Here is a 17,429-nt window from a genome sequence, read left to right as displayed (position 1 = left end):
CCTGCTAGCTTCATGTTATGTAATAAATCCTGTTTTCATGGATGCCTGGATGTTAAACTTAATTTTTACACCTGGTAAAGCAGCAACACTGATCATTTTATTAAAGATTAAAGAATTTAGACAGTTTTTAACTCTCAGTGATGCCACAGTGACACCGTCCCAGACCAAGACAACAACAACGGCGCAGACGCGTCTCAGACCGGACGTTGATTGAGGCCCCGCCCATTCTTTTATTTTGAAAACCACGCCGGAACAGAACTCTGTGAATTACAGAGAGAGAGATACGTGCCGAGTCAGTCCGATCCGTGAGTCGGTGAGTCTGTCAGTGTGGAAGTTTCTCGGTCCGTGGGTCCTGTCTGCGGCGCGATGTCCGCCGCCCCCCGCCACGGCCTCGCTCTTCTTCACGGCCTCCTCCTCCTCTTCTTCTTCTGTGGTAAGTCCCACAACTGGCTGCGTTAGCATAGCATGCTAGCCTCGGTCCGTGCTGCTTATTTACTTAATTTTCTCCGAAACTACAGAGCGAGGCTCACCTGTGTGCCGCGCGGGTCTCTCACCTGCCCGCGGTGGGGTTTATATTTGAGATTAAATGATCGTTTTAGTCCGCAGCTGTTTGTGTGTGTGCGTGTGCGTGCGCACAAACGGGAAGCAAACGGGTTAAACTGGCACGGACTGGCTCGGTGTCACAGTCAGGAATGCCAGGTTGGTGGGGCTGAAGGCTCTACGAAGCAGACAGTGTGTTAAAGTGGATAAAATGAGTGTGTGTGTGTGTCATAAATCAGCGGTGGCTGTTATTGGAGTGAAAGCTGTAATTATAATATTTCTGTGCGGTGACACATGATCAGACAAGCCTAGGTGTTCGGGACATGAAGTCGATCATGTTTCACAGTGGGGGGGATTCCCTCTGTACAGGCGTCCCACGGGGGGTTTTTACAGTGTATTTACCGGACGAAATGTATGATAATATTTCCCAGAGCAGGTTTGGGATGTGCGCTTCGTCTCATGTTATGATTGTGCACAGAGACACGAAGATGCGCCTCGGGCTGCTGGACTGACTCACCTTTCACTTTGTCTTTCAGGATTCTTTAAACGGGAGATAACGGAGATAAAATAAGAGTTTTTATTCAGAGTTGTGCTCCTAAATACAGTATTACAGTAAATATACTCCAAGTATTGCATTAAAGTTGTACTTTGTGTGCGCGGTGTTTTCAGTTTGTTGCCCGCGGCCGTGTCCGTGAGCTTTGATGGCGTCTGTGTTTTCGGGAAACTGATCTGAGCTCACTGCAGTTCCTGATTGTCTGTTCCTCATAGCTGCTGGATGATGTAAATAGCTGACAGGAGAATGAACTCGTGGTGTTAAAGTTTCTGCAGAAATCATCTGTTCCTGGTAAACATAAATGGGAAGAGGTCAGAGATTTACTCAGGGACAAAACGATTTGACAAACAGCATAAAAACGTCTTGTTCCACTTCCTCTCTCGCCGCTCTCTTCTGCTTTTCTGTGAAAGACTGAGGCTGTGTTCACACTCAGGATAAAGATTGTCGAACAGCACCCACAGAATGAAAATAAACCTGCAGGACTGTGAAACCAAACATGGAGGAAAAAGCTCTGTGTTTGCAAAAACCGAAGGCTGTTCCTGTTCCTACGTTTGAAGCATCAGAGCGGCTCTGAAACAGGCAGCGGGGTCAGCGTGCTCTGGTGTAAACGGTGACGGTCAGGAGGGCTGCCGCTCCTCTGCGTTATTGCGCTCACCTTTCGCAGGTGTGTCGATGGTGGACAAACCCCATGATCTGCTGGACGCCCACCATCATGCCACAAACAGGAACTTCAGATGAAGCAGTTGTTCCACACCGCTCACACCTCTGGAGCTGGAACCCTGTGGATCGTCAGCTCACACTGAATCCATTTTAATCAGAGTTCAGCAGGTCCTCGTTCAGCTGCCAGGCGTCTGAGCTTGTTTGACCTGAAGCTGTCAGAAAGGAGGGAAATGATCGAGTGGAAAGTCCTCTTCACAGCAGTTATTCTTCCTTCACCCTTTATGTGACAGAAACTAGAACCACAGGAGTCCGATGTGTGTCCACTCTGAGAAATCAGGCGATAAAGAAGGAAAAAACTTTATTAACCGCCCTGATCTCGCTGTGAGCGCAGAGCACACAGACGCTGTGAGAGCACGCCACTCTGACAGAGCTTCTTCTGTCTTGTCTGTTTTCTGTTTGTTGTCATGTATCTGTTGTGTGACTGCTGTGTGCGAGCGACACACACCTTTTATTGGGGTCAATAAATTGACCTGAATCAGTAAAATGGATCCGAGCTTCAAACAATTCTGTTTTTATGCCGGCGTCATCCAGCCCCACAGGTTCTCCCACTCTCAGTGTGAGGCATAGTTTAGTGTGCACACCTCAGCCTTTGTCCTATGTGTGTGTGTGTGTGTGTCGTATCAAAATGTGTGAGTACATCATGTCAACAAAGTCTTCATTTGGTGTGTTTCCCTTTAGTGATCACAGCTTCTACTGGTGTGTGAGGGTTGGCTCGTGCAGTGTAGGGTGACTGGTCGATAACTGGTCGATAACTGGTTAACAGTCGGCCAGTGTGAGGCTTGGTGGTGCTTTATGGTTTAACGGTGGCCATAATAGTTTTACAGGGAGTCATTTAGAGTCGGTCAGCCTGGATGAACCTGCAGGACTCATGACTGTCATGACAGGTTCCCAGTGGTCACATGGGTTTAGTACTGATCTGTTTCAGGTGGCTGCTGCTGTAACGCACAGCTCTCCCCGTCAGTGTGTCTCTAGTATTTGTGTGCAGACTCTGGTGCTGTGTGAGCTGCTGATTGTTGTGTGGATTCACTTTCATTTCACTTTGCCTCGGTGTGTTTCTCTCTGATTCATGACTTGAGTTTCACTGTGAGTCTGAGGCCACGCCTGTGTCAGTGGCGTGTCTCTGCAGGCTGAAGGACACTTCCCCTCCCCTCCTCAGGCACAGATCGCACAGACACCGTTTCCTGTAGTTGTGTGCTTGCGGTGGTGAAGGCTGGCACGTCGTTACTCAGGGCGGTGAGCCGACACCCTTTGTTGAGCAACAGTTTCACCTTGAAGTTGTTCTGCTTTGGATTCGCATCAGTAACACGTTTGGCACACAGACCCCCCCACTCAGCTCGCTGTCACTGCACTGCATTTAACTCATATACACCATCAACATGTCCACGCTACACTCGCTTCGAGTACGTTTGATGCTTGCAATGAATTTTCCCGTGTTTCTGGTCCTTCAAAAGTTCAGCAGATCTCCACCTGCAGGGCTGAAAAACGTCAGCTCTGAGGAAACATCGAGTCAGCTTTAAAGCCACTGCAGGAGTCCCGGTCTGAAGACTCGGCCTGTGTTTGTTAAAGCAGCTGTGAGCAGCTGTGTGATGCTTCCTTTAGATTCCTTCTGCTGCGTACAAATAGCTCTGCTGTGTATAAAAGAGTAAAAGTGGTGAGAAAATCAAATCAGTCAGTTCTGTCCCACACAGTCAGTGATTTCACAGCGGCAGCGCGTTGAAACATGAAATAAATGCCGTTCCTGAATGTTGGTGACTTCCCAGTAGAGCTGGGCGATAGAACGATAACGATATGTATCGCGATATAACTTTTACTCGATAGAGAAATTAAGCTATCGCGATAGACCTCGCCGCTCTTGTCCTCTTAAAAAAAAAAAAAAAAAAAAAAGGTCAGCCAATCCAAATTAAGTAGCGCAGAGCCGAACCAATCACAGCCGCAGCGTCACGTCGCGTGACTTGTTACGTACAGCACAAGTGCCAAGCTGCACGTGTGTTTGTTTGGGAAGCAGCCAGCAGGTAATGGAGGAAATGAGTGTGCCGACTAGAAAAATCAACCGAGCGTGACCGAAGAGAAAACAGATGATGGTTCCAATGCCGGAGAGATTGTCGAACGGAAGAGCCATAGAAGTTCCGTAGTGTGAAGGTATTTCGGCTATTTCAAGTCTGACTAAAAACAGAGTAGCGTGCACTGTAAATTGTGCCGAAAGCAAGTCTGGAAATACAATAAACTGGTGCATGCGTCACACTGTGCGCCACGTTATTGTTTCAGTGAAATGAATTTCTACAATACTGTTAATTCTACTCTCTGCAGTGTTTAAATGCTTACATATACACACAGTTACTGTCCCTCCACACATACGACTCGGTTCTGCTTCTATGCCCCAGCTTTGTTTACTTTTTCCCACCGAGGCTTCTAGACTTCTGATTGGCCAGCATTTCGGCACGGTTAGGAATCTAGCGCCACCTGCTGCTTTGGCATGTTCATAGCAGCGTTTTCCTTCATTTCTGCCTTTATGTGTGGACGGGATTATTTTTAAAACGAAAACGGAAAATCTCCGTTTTCAAAAATACCCGTGTACGTGTGGACGTAGCCTGAGTCTCTGACTGGAAGCGCTAATTCGTCATTCGGCTTTTGTCAGACTAAAGTAACTGTTAAAACTGTTTGAAAAGCTCAGCTATACAACAAGGAGAGATTGAGAATTTCCTTTTAGTTCTCAGTTTATTTGATATTGACAAAAGTTAGTCAGTTTTGTCTGTTCTTCTGTAAAACAAACTAAGATTTATTTTTAGAATTAATATTTTGTTTCTAAGTGGAATTGACAGTTTAGTCTGTTTTGTTTGTTCTATTTTGAAACTTAAATGCTTTAGCGGCTGCCTTTTGTGTAGTTTGCAATATTTGCCTTTATTTATCTGAAAAAGTCTCATGTTCCTTAAGTACATCTACCCTGTTGAACTTATTATGGGAAATAAATATTTAAATAAAAACAAGCTGCTGATTATTTCACATTTTACTTGTGAGCAACGGCACATTTAAATCTTACAAATATAGTTATTTGGCTCATATCGTGATAGATATCGTTATCGCCTGAAATGAAAAAAACATATCGTGATATGAAAAAATCTCATATCGCCCAGCTCTACTTCCCAGGAGCGCTCAGGCTGGGCCGCTGTGTTCAGAGAGGCGCACAACCCAGCGCTGGTACCTTCTCAAAGTGCATTGTGGGTAAACTTTGAGGCTCTTTGTCTGCTCGGAGCGTCGTCAGGCAGATACTCCTCACCGCTGAATAATCTCAGAGTGGCTGTGATTCTGGGGGATTATTGTTTTGTTGCTGTGGCCAGCACATCTGGATCCAGGTGTGGGGGAAGCTCGGTCTTTATCCACAGTTCCTCCTTCACTCTCACAAATGCTTTCTCGCTCATATTTTTATTCTGCTCGGAAACACCTGTGCTTTATTTTTGTCCCTGGGGCTGCTGGGTAAATAATCACTCTCACTCCCAGTGCGGTCAGGTTAGTTGCAGCACTTCCTGTTCCTCGGCAGACACTGTGCTGGTGTTTTTACTCGATGTGCAGACGCTCGTTTTCATGGCTGATACGATTATTGTTATTCTGATCTAGGGCTGTTTGATATAACCATATATATTGGTTGCTGGAGTACTTTTCTATGCTGTGGTGTGCTGGGGGAGCAGCGCAGCAAAGAAGGACTCATGCAGGCTGGAGAAACTGATCAGGAGGGCTGGCTCTGTGGTCGGCATGAAGCTGGACACTCTGGTGACAGTGGCAGAGAAAAGGACACTAAAGAAGCTGCTGGACATTATGAACAATGCTGGGCATCCTCTGCACACGGCTTTAACAACCAGAAGAGTCTGTTCAGTGACAGGTTGCTTCTCCCCAAGACAAGAACTAACAGACTTAAAAACTCCTTTGTCCCACACGCCATCAGACTGTTTAACTCCTCCCTGACAGGAGGACAAAGGAGGGGGGACAACTAAGCTGGAGTGCCTCTTCACCTCACTGTGCAATACTTTTGTAAATAGTCAATGGTGCAATAGACCTCAATACTTGAAATGTGCAATTTCACTTGTATTTTTATTTTTATTCCTATTTATTCTATTTATCCCCTTCGTATATTTTATTTATGTGTGTGTGTGTGTGTGTGTGTGTGTGTGTGTGTATATAATATTCTGTAACTGTAACTTCTGTCGGTGCTGTGCTTTTGGAAACCGAATTTCCCAGAGCAACCCACCCGAGGGATTAATAAAGTTTTATCTTATCTTATATGGATGACGATATAAAAACGTCGTTTCATTTCACGCTATCGTTTGTTTCGTGGTGTCGGAAATAAACTGTTTACAGCAATATTTGTTCATGGTTCTGATGTCACTGTAGTGGCTGTATTCATTTATTAAAGTTCTCTTTCTCTTATATTTAATATCACCACACTACGGACGGACAAGCGCCTGTTTTTATGCGTTCTCGTTAGCAACAGCGACAGTAACAGCATCGCGTGTCCGCTTGTTTATGTTCCACATAAACCTTTCACAATAAAGCTCAAGATCCTGTTGAGACTTTTCAAAATAAACTGAATCACGTGAAAGAGCAGATTATTTACGATGAGAAGTAAAAAAGAGCCGCCAATAACGATAGAGGAGATTCAGAAAGCGATTGGAAAATTACGTACAAACAAGGCACCAGGCAGTGATGGGTTTCCTGCCGAATGGTACAAGAAATGTGGAAAAGAATTGATACCCTTACTCCACCAGACTCTTAATTGGACTCACACTAAACATGTGATTCCCCCCTCTTGGAGGGAGGCAATTATCACGGTGCTGCCAAAACCACAAAAACAAAGAGAATACTGCCAAAATTACAGGCCTATATCGGTGTTGAATGTTGATTATAAAATCTATACTACAATCCTATCAAATAGGCTCCAGTCGTTTATACCAGACCTGATAGATGAGGACCAAGCAGGTTTTGTCAAAAATAGACAGGCACAAGACAATATTAGAAGGACCCTACACATCATACACCAAATACATAAAGACAAGATACCGGCTGCATTGATAAGTTTAGACGCAGAAAAAGCCTTCGATCGAGTCAGCTGGGACTTCCTGTACCTAACCATGGCAAAGTTCGGGTTCACTACGAAATCAATCCAATGTATTAAATCTCTCTATGACAAACCGACTGCAAGACTAAAAGTTAACGGCTCATTGACAAAGACATTCCAAGTAGAGAGAGGAACTAGACAGGGTTGCTGTTTAAGTCCAACCTTATTTGCCTTGTATATTGAGCCATTGGCACAAATGATTAGACAAGACGCCCTAATAACAGGAATAGAAATCAATAGACAAGAGCATGTAATTAGTCTGTTTGCTGATGACGTGTTGATAGCCCTCAAAAACCCCACAAACTCTTTTATGCAGCTCACAGAAATGTTAGGAAAATTTGGTACGCTTTCTGGCTACAAAGTAAATATACTTAAAACTCAAGTTCTAATGTTTAATTGTACACCAACTCAAAATCTTAAGGAATGGGAAATAAAGTGGGAGGCAAAAACCCTTAAATATTTAGGTATAAATATAACCAAAAACTATGACAAACTATATCAAAGTAACTATGGACATATAAATAACAGGATAAGGCAGGATATGGAAAGATGGAATACATATCCGTTAGGATTTAGTGACAGGATAAATGTGATAAAGATGAATATCTTACCACGATTGTTATATTTATTCCTCTCTCTTCCGATAAGCATACCTCAAACCCAATTCTCAGAATGGGATAAGTATATATCTAGATTTGTCTGGGAAGGCAAGCGGCCAAGGGTACGATACACTACTTTACAGCTTACTAAGGAGAAAGGAGGAATGTCGCTTCCTAATTTAAAAGAATATTTTCGTGCTGCACAGATACGCCAGATAACATATTGGTGTAGTGATGATGACGGGGCTCGCTGGAAGGATGTGGAGCTCTCCACACTCAATGTCCCAATCCAAACAAACATGGGTATGAAGAAGACCCCTGAATACGTAACTAAAGACCAAGATAGGAACCCGATAATATCCTTTACATTAAATGTATGGTATGATACAGTAAGGGAGTTCAGGATTGGCAAAGAGCTTGGTTTGCTAAAATGGATAGCCTTCGATGAAGAATTTAGACCAGGAAAATTGGATCTTGGTTTTAAAAATTGGAATGAAAAGGGAATCACAGCAATTTGTTTATTAATCAAAAAAGGAGAAATTAAAAGTTTTGAAGAATTAAAACGGGAATACAACTTAAAAAACAAGGATTTTTTCAGATACTTACAGGTGAGAGATTACTTTAATAAAAACATAAAAATAGAGGAAGACAAAATCCATCCTATTATAAAAATAATTATGCTAGTATATAAAAGTGTTATTCCAAAAACAGTGTCTACAAATGTTTGATGGAATCAAGACAGGACTCAGCTGTATATGTTAAAGTAAAATGGGAAAGAGAGCTGAGTGAAGAAATCACTGAGGGGGTGTGGTATGAAACATGGAAAGAACATAAGAATACAACTCACTCATTGAGGTGGAGAGAATTCATCTGGAAAAATCAAATTCGCTATTTTATTACACCTCAGATTAAAAATAAACAAACCAATACACAACAACAATGTTGGAGGCTGTGTGGATGGGATGAACCAGACCATACACACATTTTCTGGAAATGCAGAAAAATTCACACTTTCTGGGTTAAAATTCACTCAGCTCTCTGTGATATATTAGGTTATATTATTCCTAGAACCTGCCTTGTTTTGTATCTAGGGTACTTGGAAGGTACTGTAGATGTAAAGGATCATTACCTGGCTAAGATTCTCCTTTTGGCAGCAAAGAAGGCCATCACCAAAAACTGGCTTAAGACAGAAACACCAGGAAAGCAGCAGTGGGTAGCAATTGTGGAGGACATTATGGAGATGGAGAACCTTACATATAAACTGAAAGTAAAGGAAGAACGCTTTTTGAAGGACTGGGGAAAATGGTTGACGTACAACGGAAGGGGAAAAAAGACTGAACTGAATGAAGATGAGCATACAAGAAGAAGAAAAAAAAAGTGAAATGAACGATGGAAATGTTTGACACCACAGGCATGTTTCCTTTTTTTTCTTTTGTTTTACTTTATCTTATTTTTCTAATTATTATTCTATATGTATCTATATTTTTATACATATATATTTGTTTGTTTCTTTTTCTTTCTAATTTCACTGTCTTGAGTTTGTGACTCTCTTTGTATTCTGTTATTCTGAAGAAACTGTATGCGTAATGGACAGGTGAGTTCTTCAAATAAATAAAATAAAAAGTTATAAAAATAAAAAATAAAAAAAAAAGCCGCCAGGTGCTAAAAAATCAACCTTAGACTCAAACATCAGAACAGGCTTTTCCCCGCAGCACGCCGTGTGATAAATACTCACAAAGAAAAAAATGTATCGTTTCATGCATCGTTAAAACACTCGACTCCGGGTAAAGGACGCGCAGCTGGAAACACTTCACGCAAGTCGAGCTGCCCGAGATTCACAGAATTTACAGAAATTGTTACATTTTTGTGATTTATATCGTTGTCAGGACGATAGAATTCTGATACCGGGATGTGAGATTTTGGTCATATCGCACAGCTCTATTCTGATCACAGCCACGTGGACCTGATTTACAGCTGCGGGGCCAGCAGCTGAGGACGAAGGAACAACATAAGGGTCATGTGACAAGTTGATGGCTATTTTTCAAAATAAAAGCCTCACTTAGTTCTAGGACCTAGGGATGGATAATTGGGGAGGGAATCAAACACGGGGTTCATGTCCCAGACTGAGGTCACAATGACCACCTGTGGACACCTGAAGACCGAGACTAGAGGCAAGATGGCGGCAGCTGATCTGCTGCGTGTGCACGTGTTACAAACCCTCAGACACACACACACAGCAGCAGATCAGCAGGGCTATAGACTAACGTTTACTTCTGTAACTTGTCCTTTTCCCCATGTGTCTGCGATGACACCTGTAACCTGGGTGCACGTGACATCATTACTGGAGGTGGGGTTTATTTTCAAGCCATTTGAACTTTGAACGGAACATCTTCTTTGGGAATATCGTAGGCAATGTTAAACCTCATGTCGGCGTCCTCTGACGACCTGTTTGCTGCTGCCTGAAAGGCCGATGTCTCGGGACTACTTCCTGTGAGGTCGCGCTGACGACACTGAGCTGGAAAGATTTCTGTTTTTCTCTTCGCACACACATGTTGACTTTCTCAGAGTGCGAGAGAGAGCGATATAGAACGCATAGTATGCAAACTGTTAACCCCACTCCAGCCAATCCTCTGTTTCTGTCCTGCAGGTGGAGCCGATGGATCCGAGGTGCCGCCTCCTCAGAACGTCATCACGAAGACCTTGAACACCAACTACACGCTGAGCTGGGACTGGCCGCCGGGCGCTGCAGGGACCCACGCCGTCACCTTCACCACGCAATATGTGCCGTAAGTCTGAGAATCACGAGGGCGGGGCTTATTTACCTGTCAGACGGTGGACACAGGGGGCGTGGTCCACCTCACCAAACCAGCGACAGGAAGCTGTCAGAGAGGCTTACTGGAAACGGGCTCAGGCTCAGCCATCTCTTCCTCATACTTGAAGCAGAGCCTGAGCCCGGCTCGTGTTTCTCCTCTCTGGTTTCACTGGAATTCATTTGAGACGTTTATTAACCACCTGGCCTGCCATCATGTGATCACATAAAGACCTTTTAACTCCTCGCTGGTATTTTAATACGAGTTTAAGTGTAAGTCAGAGTGTGCTCCATGCCTCAGAGAGCCGTGGAGCAGCCTTCCTCTTCGCAGTTTTCCTCCCTCGTCCCCATCATCCTGCTTCCACAGGCGTTAACCTCCCAGCCCCGACCTATGAAACAGACACGTTTACTGAAACACGGCTGGTGTGTTGCTGTTGTAATTAGATTTGATTCAATGAAAGCTCTCCCTCCACTAATGTGTTTTCATGTTCTCGTATCCTCAGGAGGTACCAGCTGAAGTTTAAGAAGAAGAAGACAAACTGGATCACGGCGTGCAACCAGACGTCACACCAGTCATGTGACCTCACACGGTTCAACCTGCACTACCTGGGCATCTTTGTGCTCCAGGTGCGAGCCACCGTGGACGGGCAGCACTCGGAGTGGGCGCAGACGGAGTTCTGCCCCGATAAGGAGGGTAAGACGAGTGCTCGGCTTTCCAGGAACTGCGATGTGCACATGCTGCAGCTCACGAGCTCACGTGTGAGCTCACCACAAACCATGAAAAACAAGGTGTTATGACTCAGAGGTGAACAGCCTTCGCACAGTATCGGTGCAACAGCCGAGAGCTGCGCTCAGCAGAGATAAAGATCTCCAGCTTCAAATATGTGACTGTGAATCGTGCGTCCATGTGTGAGGCTCTCATCGCTGCAGTAAATGAACCAGAATCAGCCAAGCAGTCACAGAAAGTCTGTGCAGGTGTTCACTACACATCCTGGGACCTGAGCTCACCTGTTGTCTGAACCATTAGTGTAGATGCCCTCAAGCCCACAGTTCTGACCCAACTTTTATTCAACCAGCGAGTTTTTTTATTTTGTTTTGTTTTTACCCTAAGTGACGCGGGAGTCTCTCTAAGTCGATGTCCAAGAGGTTTCTCAGCTTTTATTTACATTTCAGCAAAAAGTGTCACATCCAAAATGATTCATAGTCTTCTTAGAAAAGCCTTTATTGGCAACCTCGGATCAGTGTTTCGCACTGATCTGCTCCTCCGTCTTTAGCAGTGAGCTCAGGTTGGAGGGTCTCCTCGCCCTGGTCTTTAGCTCATCCACAGAGTCTCAGTTGGGTTGGAGTCAGGACTCTGGCCGGGCTGCTGCACAGTGTTAATGGTTTTGTCTGCTAACTGTTGGTTTTGCTGTGAAATGTCCACTGGTGCCTGAGGCCAAGTCTCTCTGCAGACTGCCTGATGTTGTTGTTGAGAATCTTCGTTCATGGTGGCGTTCATGTTCGACAGTGGGGATGGTGTTCTTTGGGATCAATTAAAGAAACGTCATCGTTACTAAACAACTAAATTTTTTCTTCCTCCGACCAAAACACAGAAGACCAGACGTCCTCTTCTTTGTCCAGATGAGCATTTGCAAAGGCCAAGCGGGTATTTGTGCGCCTCCTCTGGAGAGGTGGCGTCCTCCTTGAGATGCATCCGTGGAAACTGCAGCCACTGGAACTTTGGAAAGCGTGAGATGTGGCCTCGTGACAGTGTGTTATAATTATGGGCTTGGCTGTATTTGCCTAGCTGAGCCTGCACTGTGTGCTGCCTCACATATACCAACATGCAAATATGCAGCCCGAGCAGCGGAGCTCTCTGCATGTAGACGACCGACACCGCGAACGCGTCGCATTGATTTGAGTAATCGAGTATTTCATCGATTGTGGTCTGTCGCCTCACAGTAACAAGGTCCTGGGTTTGAATCCAGGCTGTCTGCATAAAATGGCAAGGTTTATGTAACGCCTGCTGAGTGTGTGATAGTAGAAAATGTTCCTGCTCTTGTTCTTCTCTGTTCAGCCTTTGAATGTTACTATTAATATTTTCTGTTCTTTTCCTCGTGTCTTCATCTCTGTAGACGATTTCAGTTGTTTTTGTAAGATTGCAGTCAGGTGTTGCTTAAATCTGCTGCTGGCGTCAGACAAGCAGAAAGAAAGAGGAAGGAAGCAGCCGACGGGGAGAAACCAGGACAGCTGTCACGTCCTCTGTGCTTGTTATTTCAGCGTTGGCGGCCTGAGCTAAAGTCCAGCTGCAGAGGTTTCAGGCCCTGTGCAGTGAGACAGCAGTCTGCCTGGGCTCCTTCAGTAGACGGTCACATGGTGTTTAAGGACCGCCTCACAGGTGTCAGAGCAGGTGAAACACCTGCTCATCAGGTGAATAAATGTGATCTCCTCTCTGTCCCGTCTAGCGGCTCTGGGGCCTCCCAGCAACGTGACCCTCGCTCCTGCTGGAAGCGACCTGGACGTGGTCGTCACCGACCCGCTGACCAGCAACAACACCTCCATGAGGGAGCACGTCCCCAACCTGTACTACCACGTCCAGTACTGGGAGCGCCAGGCTGATGGGCAGGTAGGAAGCCCCTCCCACTTCAGTATTACCTTTTCTCCTCGTGTGTGTGTGTGTGTGTGTGTGTGTGTGTGTGTTTGTTCTCGCCTCCCCAAGACGTTTCGGTGGAGAACAGATGTATTTCCTGTGTGAATCTCGCCGTACTTCCTGCCGTACTTCCTGCCAGCTGGCTGCAGTTGAGCAGCGAGCTGAAAACTGGTTTGATGAGGAAGAAACAGGTCACTGCAGCACGTCCCAAAATAAGCCGAGCGCGTGACGAGCGAGTCGATGATGAGGGTTAACGCCACACAAACACGACATGCACGGAGGAATCGGACAGCTCAGAGCCTCACACAGAAACACGGGAACCTATCAGAGCCCACCACATCTGCAGAAGGACCCGCCCCCTCGGGTCAGCTGACTGACTCAGACTGTACAAAGGTGGTCGAGTGAGTAGACGGGACACGTGAGCGTCTCAGGCCTGTGTGTGTGATAAAGGTGATGATGAAGACGTGGTCCAGCTGCAGAGGTGCAGCCTCAGTGATCATGTCGGTGACGGTGGGAGCACAAACGTGTTCAGCACCAAACCCCCAAACGCACAGGAAACCACACAGACGTCACGTTTACACTCGTGGTGGAGTTTAAGTTAGGATGAGACACACAATCACACACAGACACACAATCACACACAGACACGCACACAGTCCTGTTTGCAGTCTGTCCTGATTGGCTGCAGTCAGGCTGACTATTACAGGACTGATGATGATGATGTCTGACTGCATGTTGATGCTGGTGCGTGGCGGTCCGCTCAGAGTGATGCTCTCTGCCGTTACCCCTCTGACCTTTGCCCCTCCCCCTCAGGCAAAGCGGCTGAGGATCAACACCACCATGGTGACGCTGCCGGGCTTGAAGGCGTGGACCTGGTACTGTGTGAGGGTGCAGTCTCGCGACGACTTCTACTCGAAGACCAGCGACTTCACGGTGCCGCACTGCATGCAGACCGAAGGTAACGCCGTCACTCTCACTAAGCTTGGCGCTCTGCTTCCTGCAGCTGTGACAGCACAGCCTCTCTCTCTCTCGCCCTCTCTCTCTCTCTCGCCCTCTCTCTCTCTCTCGCCCTCTCTCTCTCTCTCGCCCCCTCTCTCTCTCTCGCCCGCCCTCTCTCTCGCCCGCCCTCTCTCGCCCGCCCTCTCTCGCTCGCCCTCTCTCTCGCCCTCTCTCTCGCCCTCTCTCTCTCCTGCTCTCGTCTCTCTCTCTCGCCCCCCCTCTCTCGCCCCCCCTCTCTCGCCCTCCCTCCCTCGCCCTCTCTCTCTCTCTCGCGCGCCCTCTCTCTCTCGCGCGCCCTCTCTCTCTCGCGCGCCCTCTCTCTCTCGCGCGCCCTCTCTCTCTCTCTCGCCCCACTCTCTCTCTCGCCCCACCCTCTCTCTCGCCCCACCCTCTCTCTCGCCCTCGCCCCCCGCTCTCTCGCCCCCGCTCTCGCCCCCGCTCTCGCCCTCTCTCTCGCCCTCTCTCTCGCCCGCCCCCCCTCTCTCGCCCTCCCTCCCTCTCTCGCCCGCCCCCCCTCTCTCGCCCGCCCCCCCTCTCTCGCCCGCCCCCCCTCTCTCGCCCGCCCCCCCTCTCTCGCCCGCCCCCCCTCTCTCGCCCCCCTCTCTCGCCCCCCTCTCTCGCCCCCTCTCTCGCCCCCTCTCTCGCCCCCTCTCTCGCCCCCTCTCTCGCCCTCTCTCTCGCCCCCCCTCTCTCTCGCCCCCCCTCTCTCTCGCCCCCCCTCTCTCTCGCCCCCCCTCTCTCTCGCCCCCCCTCTCTCTCGCCCCCCCTCTCTCTCTCTCTCGCCCGCCCCCTCTCTCTCGCCCGCCCTCTCTCTCTCGCCCGCCCTCTCTCTCTCGCCCGCCCGCCCTCTCTCTCTCTCGCCCGCCCTCTCTCTCTCGCCCGCCCTCTCTCTCTCGCCCGCCCTCTCTCTCTCGCCCGCCCTCTCTCTCGCCCGCCCTCTCTCTCTCGCCCGCCCTCTCTCTCTCGCCCGCCCTCTCTCTCGCCCGCCCTCTCTCTCTCGCCCGCCCTCTCTCTCTCGCCCGCCCTCTCTCTCGCCCGCCCTCTCTCTCTCGCCCGCCCTCTCTCTCTCGCCCTCTCTCTCTCTCGCCCTCTCTCTCTCTCGCCCGCCCTCTCTCTCGCCTGCCCTCTCTCTCTCTCTCGCCCTCTCTCTCTCTCGCCCTCTCTCTCTCTCTCTCGCCCTCTCTCTCTCTCTCGCCCTCTCTCTCTCGCCCTCTCTCTCTCGCCCGCCCTCTCTCTCTCTCTCGCCCTCTCTCTCTCAGAGACCAGCTTCTTTCTGAGTCAAAATTGAATCGAATTGATTGTAGAAATTAAAACCGATACCAGCACAGCCTCCACGCAGGGACACATCAGAGGAGAACCAATCAGGTGTCAGAATGTAAACTCGTCCAATCATAGCCTGCAGAGGAGATAAGTGAAGTTCTCTGAGGGTCTGAGAGGGTGGTCACATGGTCTGCCACCATCTTCATGGTGACAGCTGTGACTCTGAAGGCGGAGCGCCTCCATCTAACGGCGTCGGTTTGTTTCCAGGTTCGATCCCCTGGTGGAACATCTTCCTGTACTTCCTGGGCTCGCTGCTGTTCTTCTTCCTGATCGTGCTGGGAACCATTTACGGTTTATTCAGGTGCTGCAAGACCATGAAGGATGTTCTGAACCCGTCCGACCAGATGCCCTCCCACCTGAAGAAGGTAGCTTGCAGTTGATGAGCGGGTGGTGTTCACCTGATTGATCTGTTTTATTTAAACCATGAACTGGAACACTTATGATGAGGTGTGATCGGGGCGTTTCTCTGTGATGTGCGCATCATCAGCAGCTCTTCTTCTCTCCTCTGTCCTCCTGCAGTACCTCTGCAGCTCTCCGGGCTCCGACATCCCTCGCCTCCTCACCCCGGACTCTGAGTCTGAGCTGCTGTGTGAAGGTGTGACCATCTGTCCACCGCCCACCGTCCTGGAAATCCACATCCCTCCTGCCGAGGAGCTGGCAGCACCCCCCTCGGGCCTGGAGCCGAACAGCAGGTCAGTGTTGGCGTGTTCATTAGAGAGCGTTCATGATGGCAGATCCGGCAACGCCAGCTAAACCGTGTCTCTGTGTTTGCAGTGTCAGGCACAGCCGGCAGGACAGCAGCAGCAGCGGCGACTCCGGCGTCTACTCCTCTGGCGGCGGCTCCTCAAGCAGCTCTGCCCTGAAGCATCTCAGCGCCGTTCGCCACAACCACATGGGGAGCGATGACATCTTTAAGGGTTTGTTGGACCCTGAGCGGGTGAACCTGCGGGAGATGACGGCCCACCTCAAGAGCCAGCCCGAGGTCGCAGACGAGGGCGTCGTGGACGTGTGCGTCTGAGCGAAGAGGAGACGGGTCCGTGGGAAATGTGTGGCGTGCCTTTTTTCCGCCAGTCACTGTGAAACGAGCGTCTCTTTTTAAACACAAACACTGAAAAAGACTGAACTGCTGAGCCACGCCCCTCACGCAGAAGGAATGAGTCGTGCTGGAGCGTCGCCGTTTGCAGCTGCTGATCCTGGTTCAGGCAGACAGGAAGTCCTGCTGGTGCTGACAGAAACATTCCTCCTTCAGCCGCCACTGTCGTCTTAACCCTCGCCACACAGCTCGACTCTGCGCGCCATCATGCATCACTTTAACTTTCACAGGTAGCTTGCAGGTGCTAGCATTAATCAAAGAGGAAGCAGTTCATTACGTGAGCGCACCTGGCTACAAGCATGACATCTCTGCGGGCGGCGGCCTCTGTGTCGCTTTCATTTAATCTCCGTTTTACCGTAACAGCACGTTTTATTCTTCCATTTATGGTTCTTATAGAATCTCTGTTCTGGTAACTCTTGCTTTCTTTATGGGTCTGTCTCACCTCCATCTGCAGCTTATGCTCCGCCCACATGGTGATGTAGAAACCGAATCTGTGGCATGTATCAGCAGGACAAATCAAACAGTAATTGTAATCAAAGAAGCATCAGTCGTGTGGTTTGACTTCCTGCTCTGAATCGCCCCGCCCATCTGCTGACCTCTGTTAACCTTTGTATATAAGCTTGTTGTGCAGCTGTGTTTACAATCAGAAACTAAATAAACTCCTGAAAAAACCAAACTCGCTTCATGTTACTGTGCGCAACATCTTCTCGTTCCAAACCCTCGTTTCACATGTTTGATGACGCAGTTCCTCTGACGTCCAGCAGAGGCTCCAGCAGTGTGTCAGTCCCCACAGACTCTACGTTTGGTTAACAGACCGTCCAACAAGTCTGAGCTGAGTCTTTCTCTGTGTTTGATGTGATATGTGTTTGAACTGCTCTTGTTCTGTCAGGAATGTATGGAGTACATGGGACAGACCTGAAAAAGTAGTCCGTGCAGCCTGAGGTGAATTGAACCAGAATTATGCCAGAAGCCTGCTGACGATGCTGAGGCGTGCCTTTCTGAGGAACGTTTACCAAATATTAGAGGCGTGCCCGTGACCAGCACTAGCATTGGCTGATGC

At 48.3% G+C, this 17,429-nt stretch overlaps 1 protein-coding gene across 1 annotated transcript; it reads left to right on the top strand.

Annotated features, from left to right (window-relative positions):
- Window positions 1-227: 227 nt before the first annotated feature.
- LOC309691502 (interferon alpha/beta receptor 1b-like) lies at window positions 228-17,045 on the top strand. The gene is made up of 8 exons (XM_082509187.1): window positions 228-433; window positions 10,167-10,305; window positions 10,832-11,022; window positions 12,773-12,933; window positions 13,771-13,915; window positions 15,484-15,641; window positions 15,796-15,968; window positions 16,051-17,045. The coding sequence occupies exons 1-8, from the start codon at window positions 367-369 to the stop codon at window positions 16,292-16,294; spliced, it is 1,278 nt and encodes a 425-aa protein (XP_082365313.1). The 5' UTR covers window positions 228-366; the 3' UTR covers window positions 16,295-17,045.
- The last annotated feature ends 384 nt before the right edge of the window (window positions 17,046-17,429 follow it).

This window comes from Aulonocara stuartgranti (assembly GCF_965226115.1).
Source record: "Aulonocara stuartgranti genome assembly, chromosome: 16".
Taxonomy (NCBI): Eukaryota; Metazoa; Chordata; class Actinopteri; order Cichliformes; family Cichlidae; genus Aulonocara; species Aulonocara stuartgranti.
This window is presented reverse-complemented; position numbering and strand designations above follow the sequence as displayed.

What these genes read in the sequence shown, in the direction of transcription:
- LOC309691502 (XM_082509187.1), top strand. Translation starts at nt 367, where the DNA reads ATGTCCGCCGCCCCCCGCCACGGCCTCGCTCTTCTTCACGGCCTCCTC. An exon ending in TGCCCTCCCACCTGAAGAAG is followed by an intron (nt 15,642 to 15,795) that starts GTAGCTTGCAGT and finishes GTCCTCCTGCAG; the next exon opens with TACCTCTGCAGCTCTCCGGG. An exon ending in GGCCTGGAGCCGAACAGCAG is followed by an intron (nt 15,969 to 16,050) that starts GTCAGTGTTGGC and finishes CTGTGTTTGCAG; the next exon opens with TGTCAGGCACAGCCGGCAGG.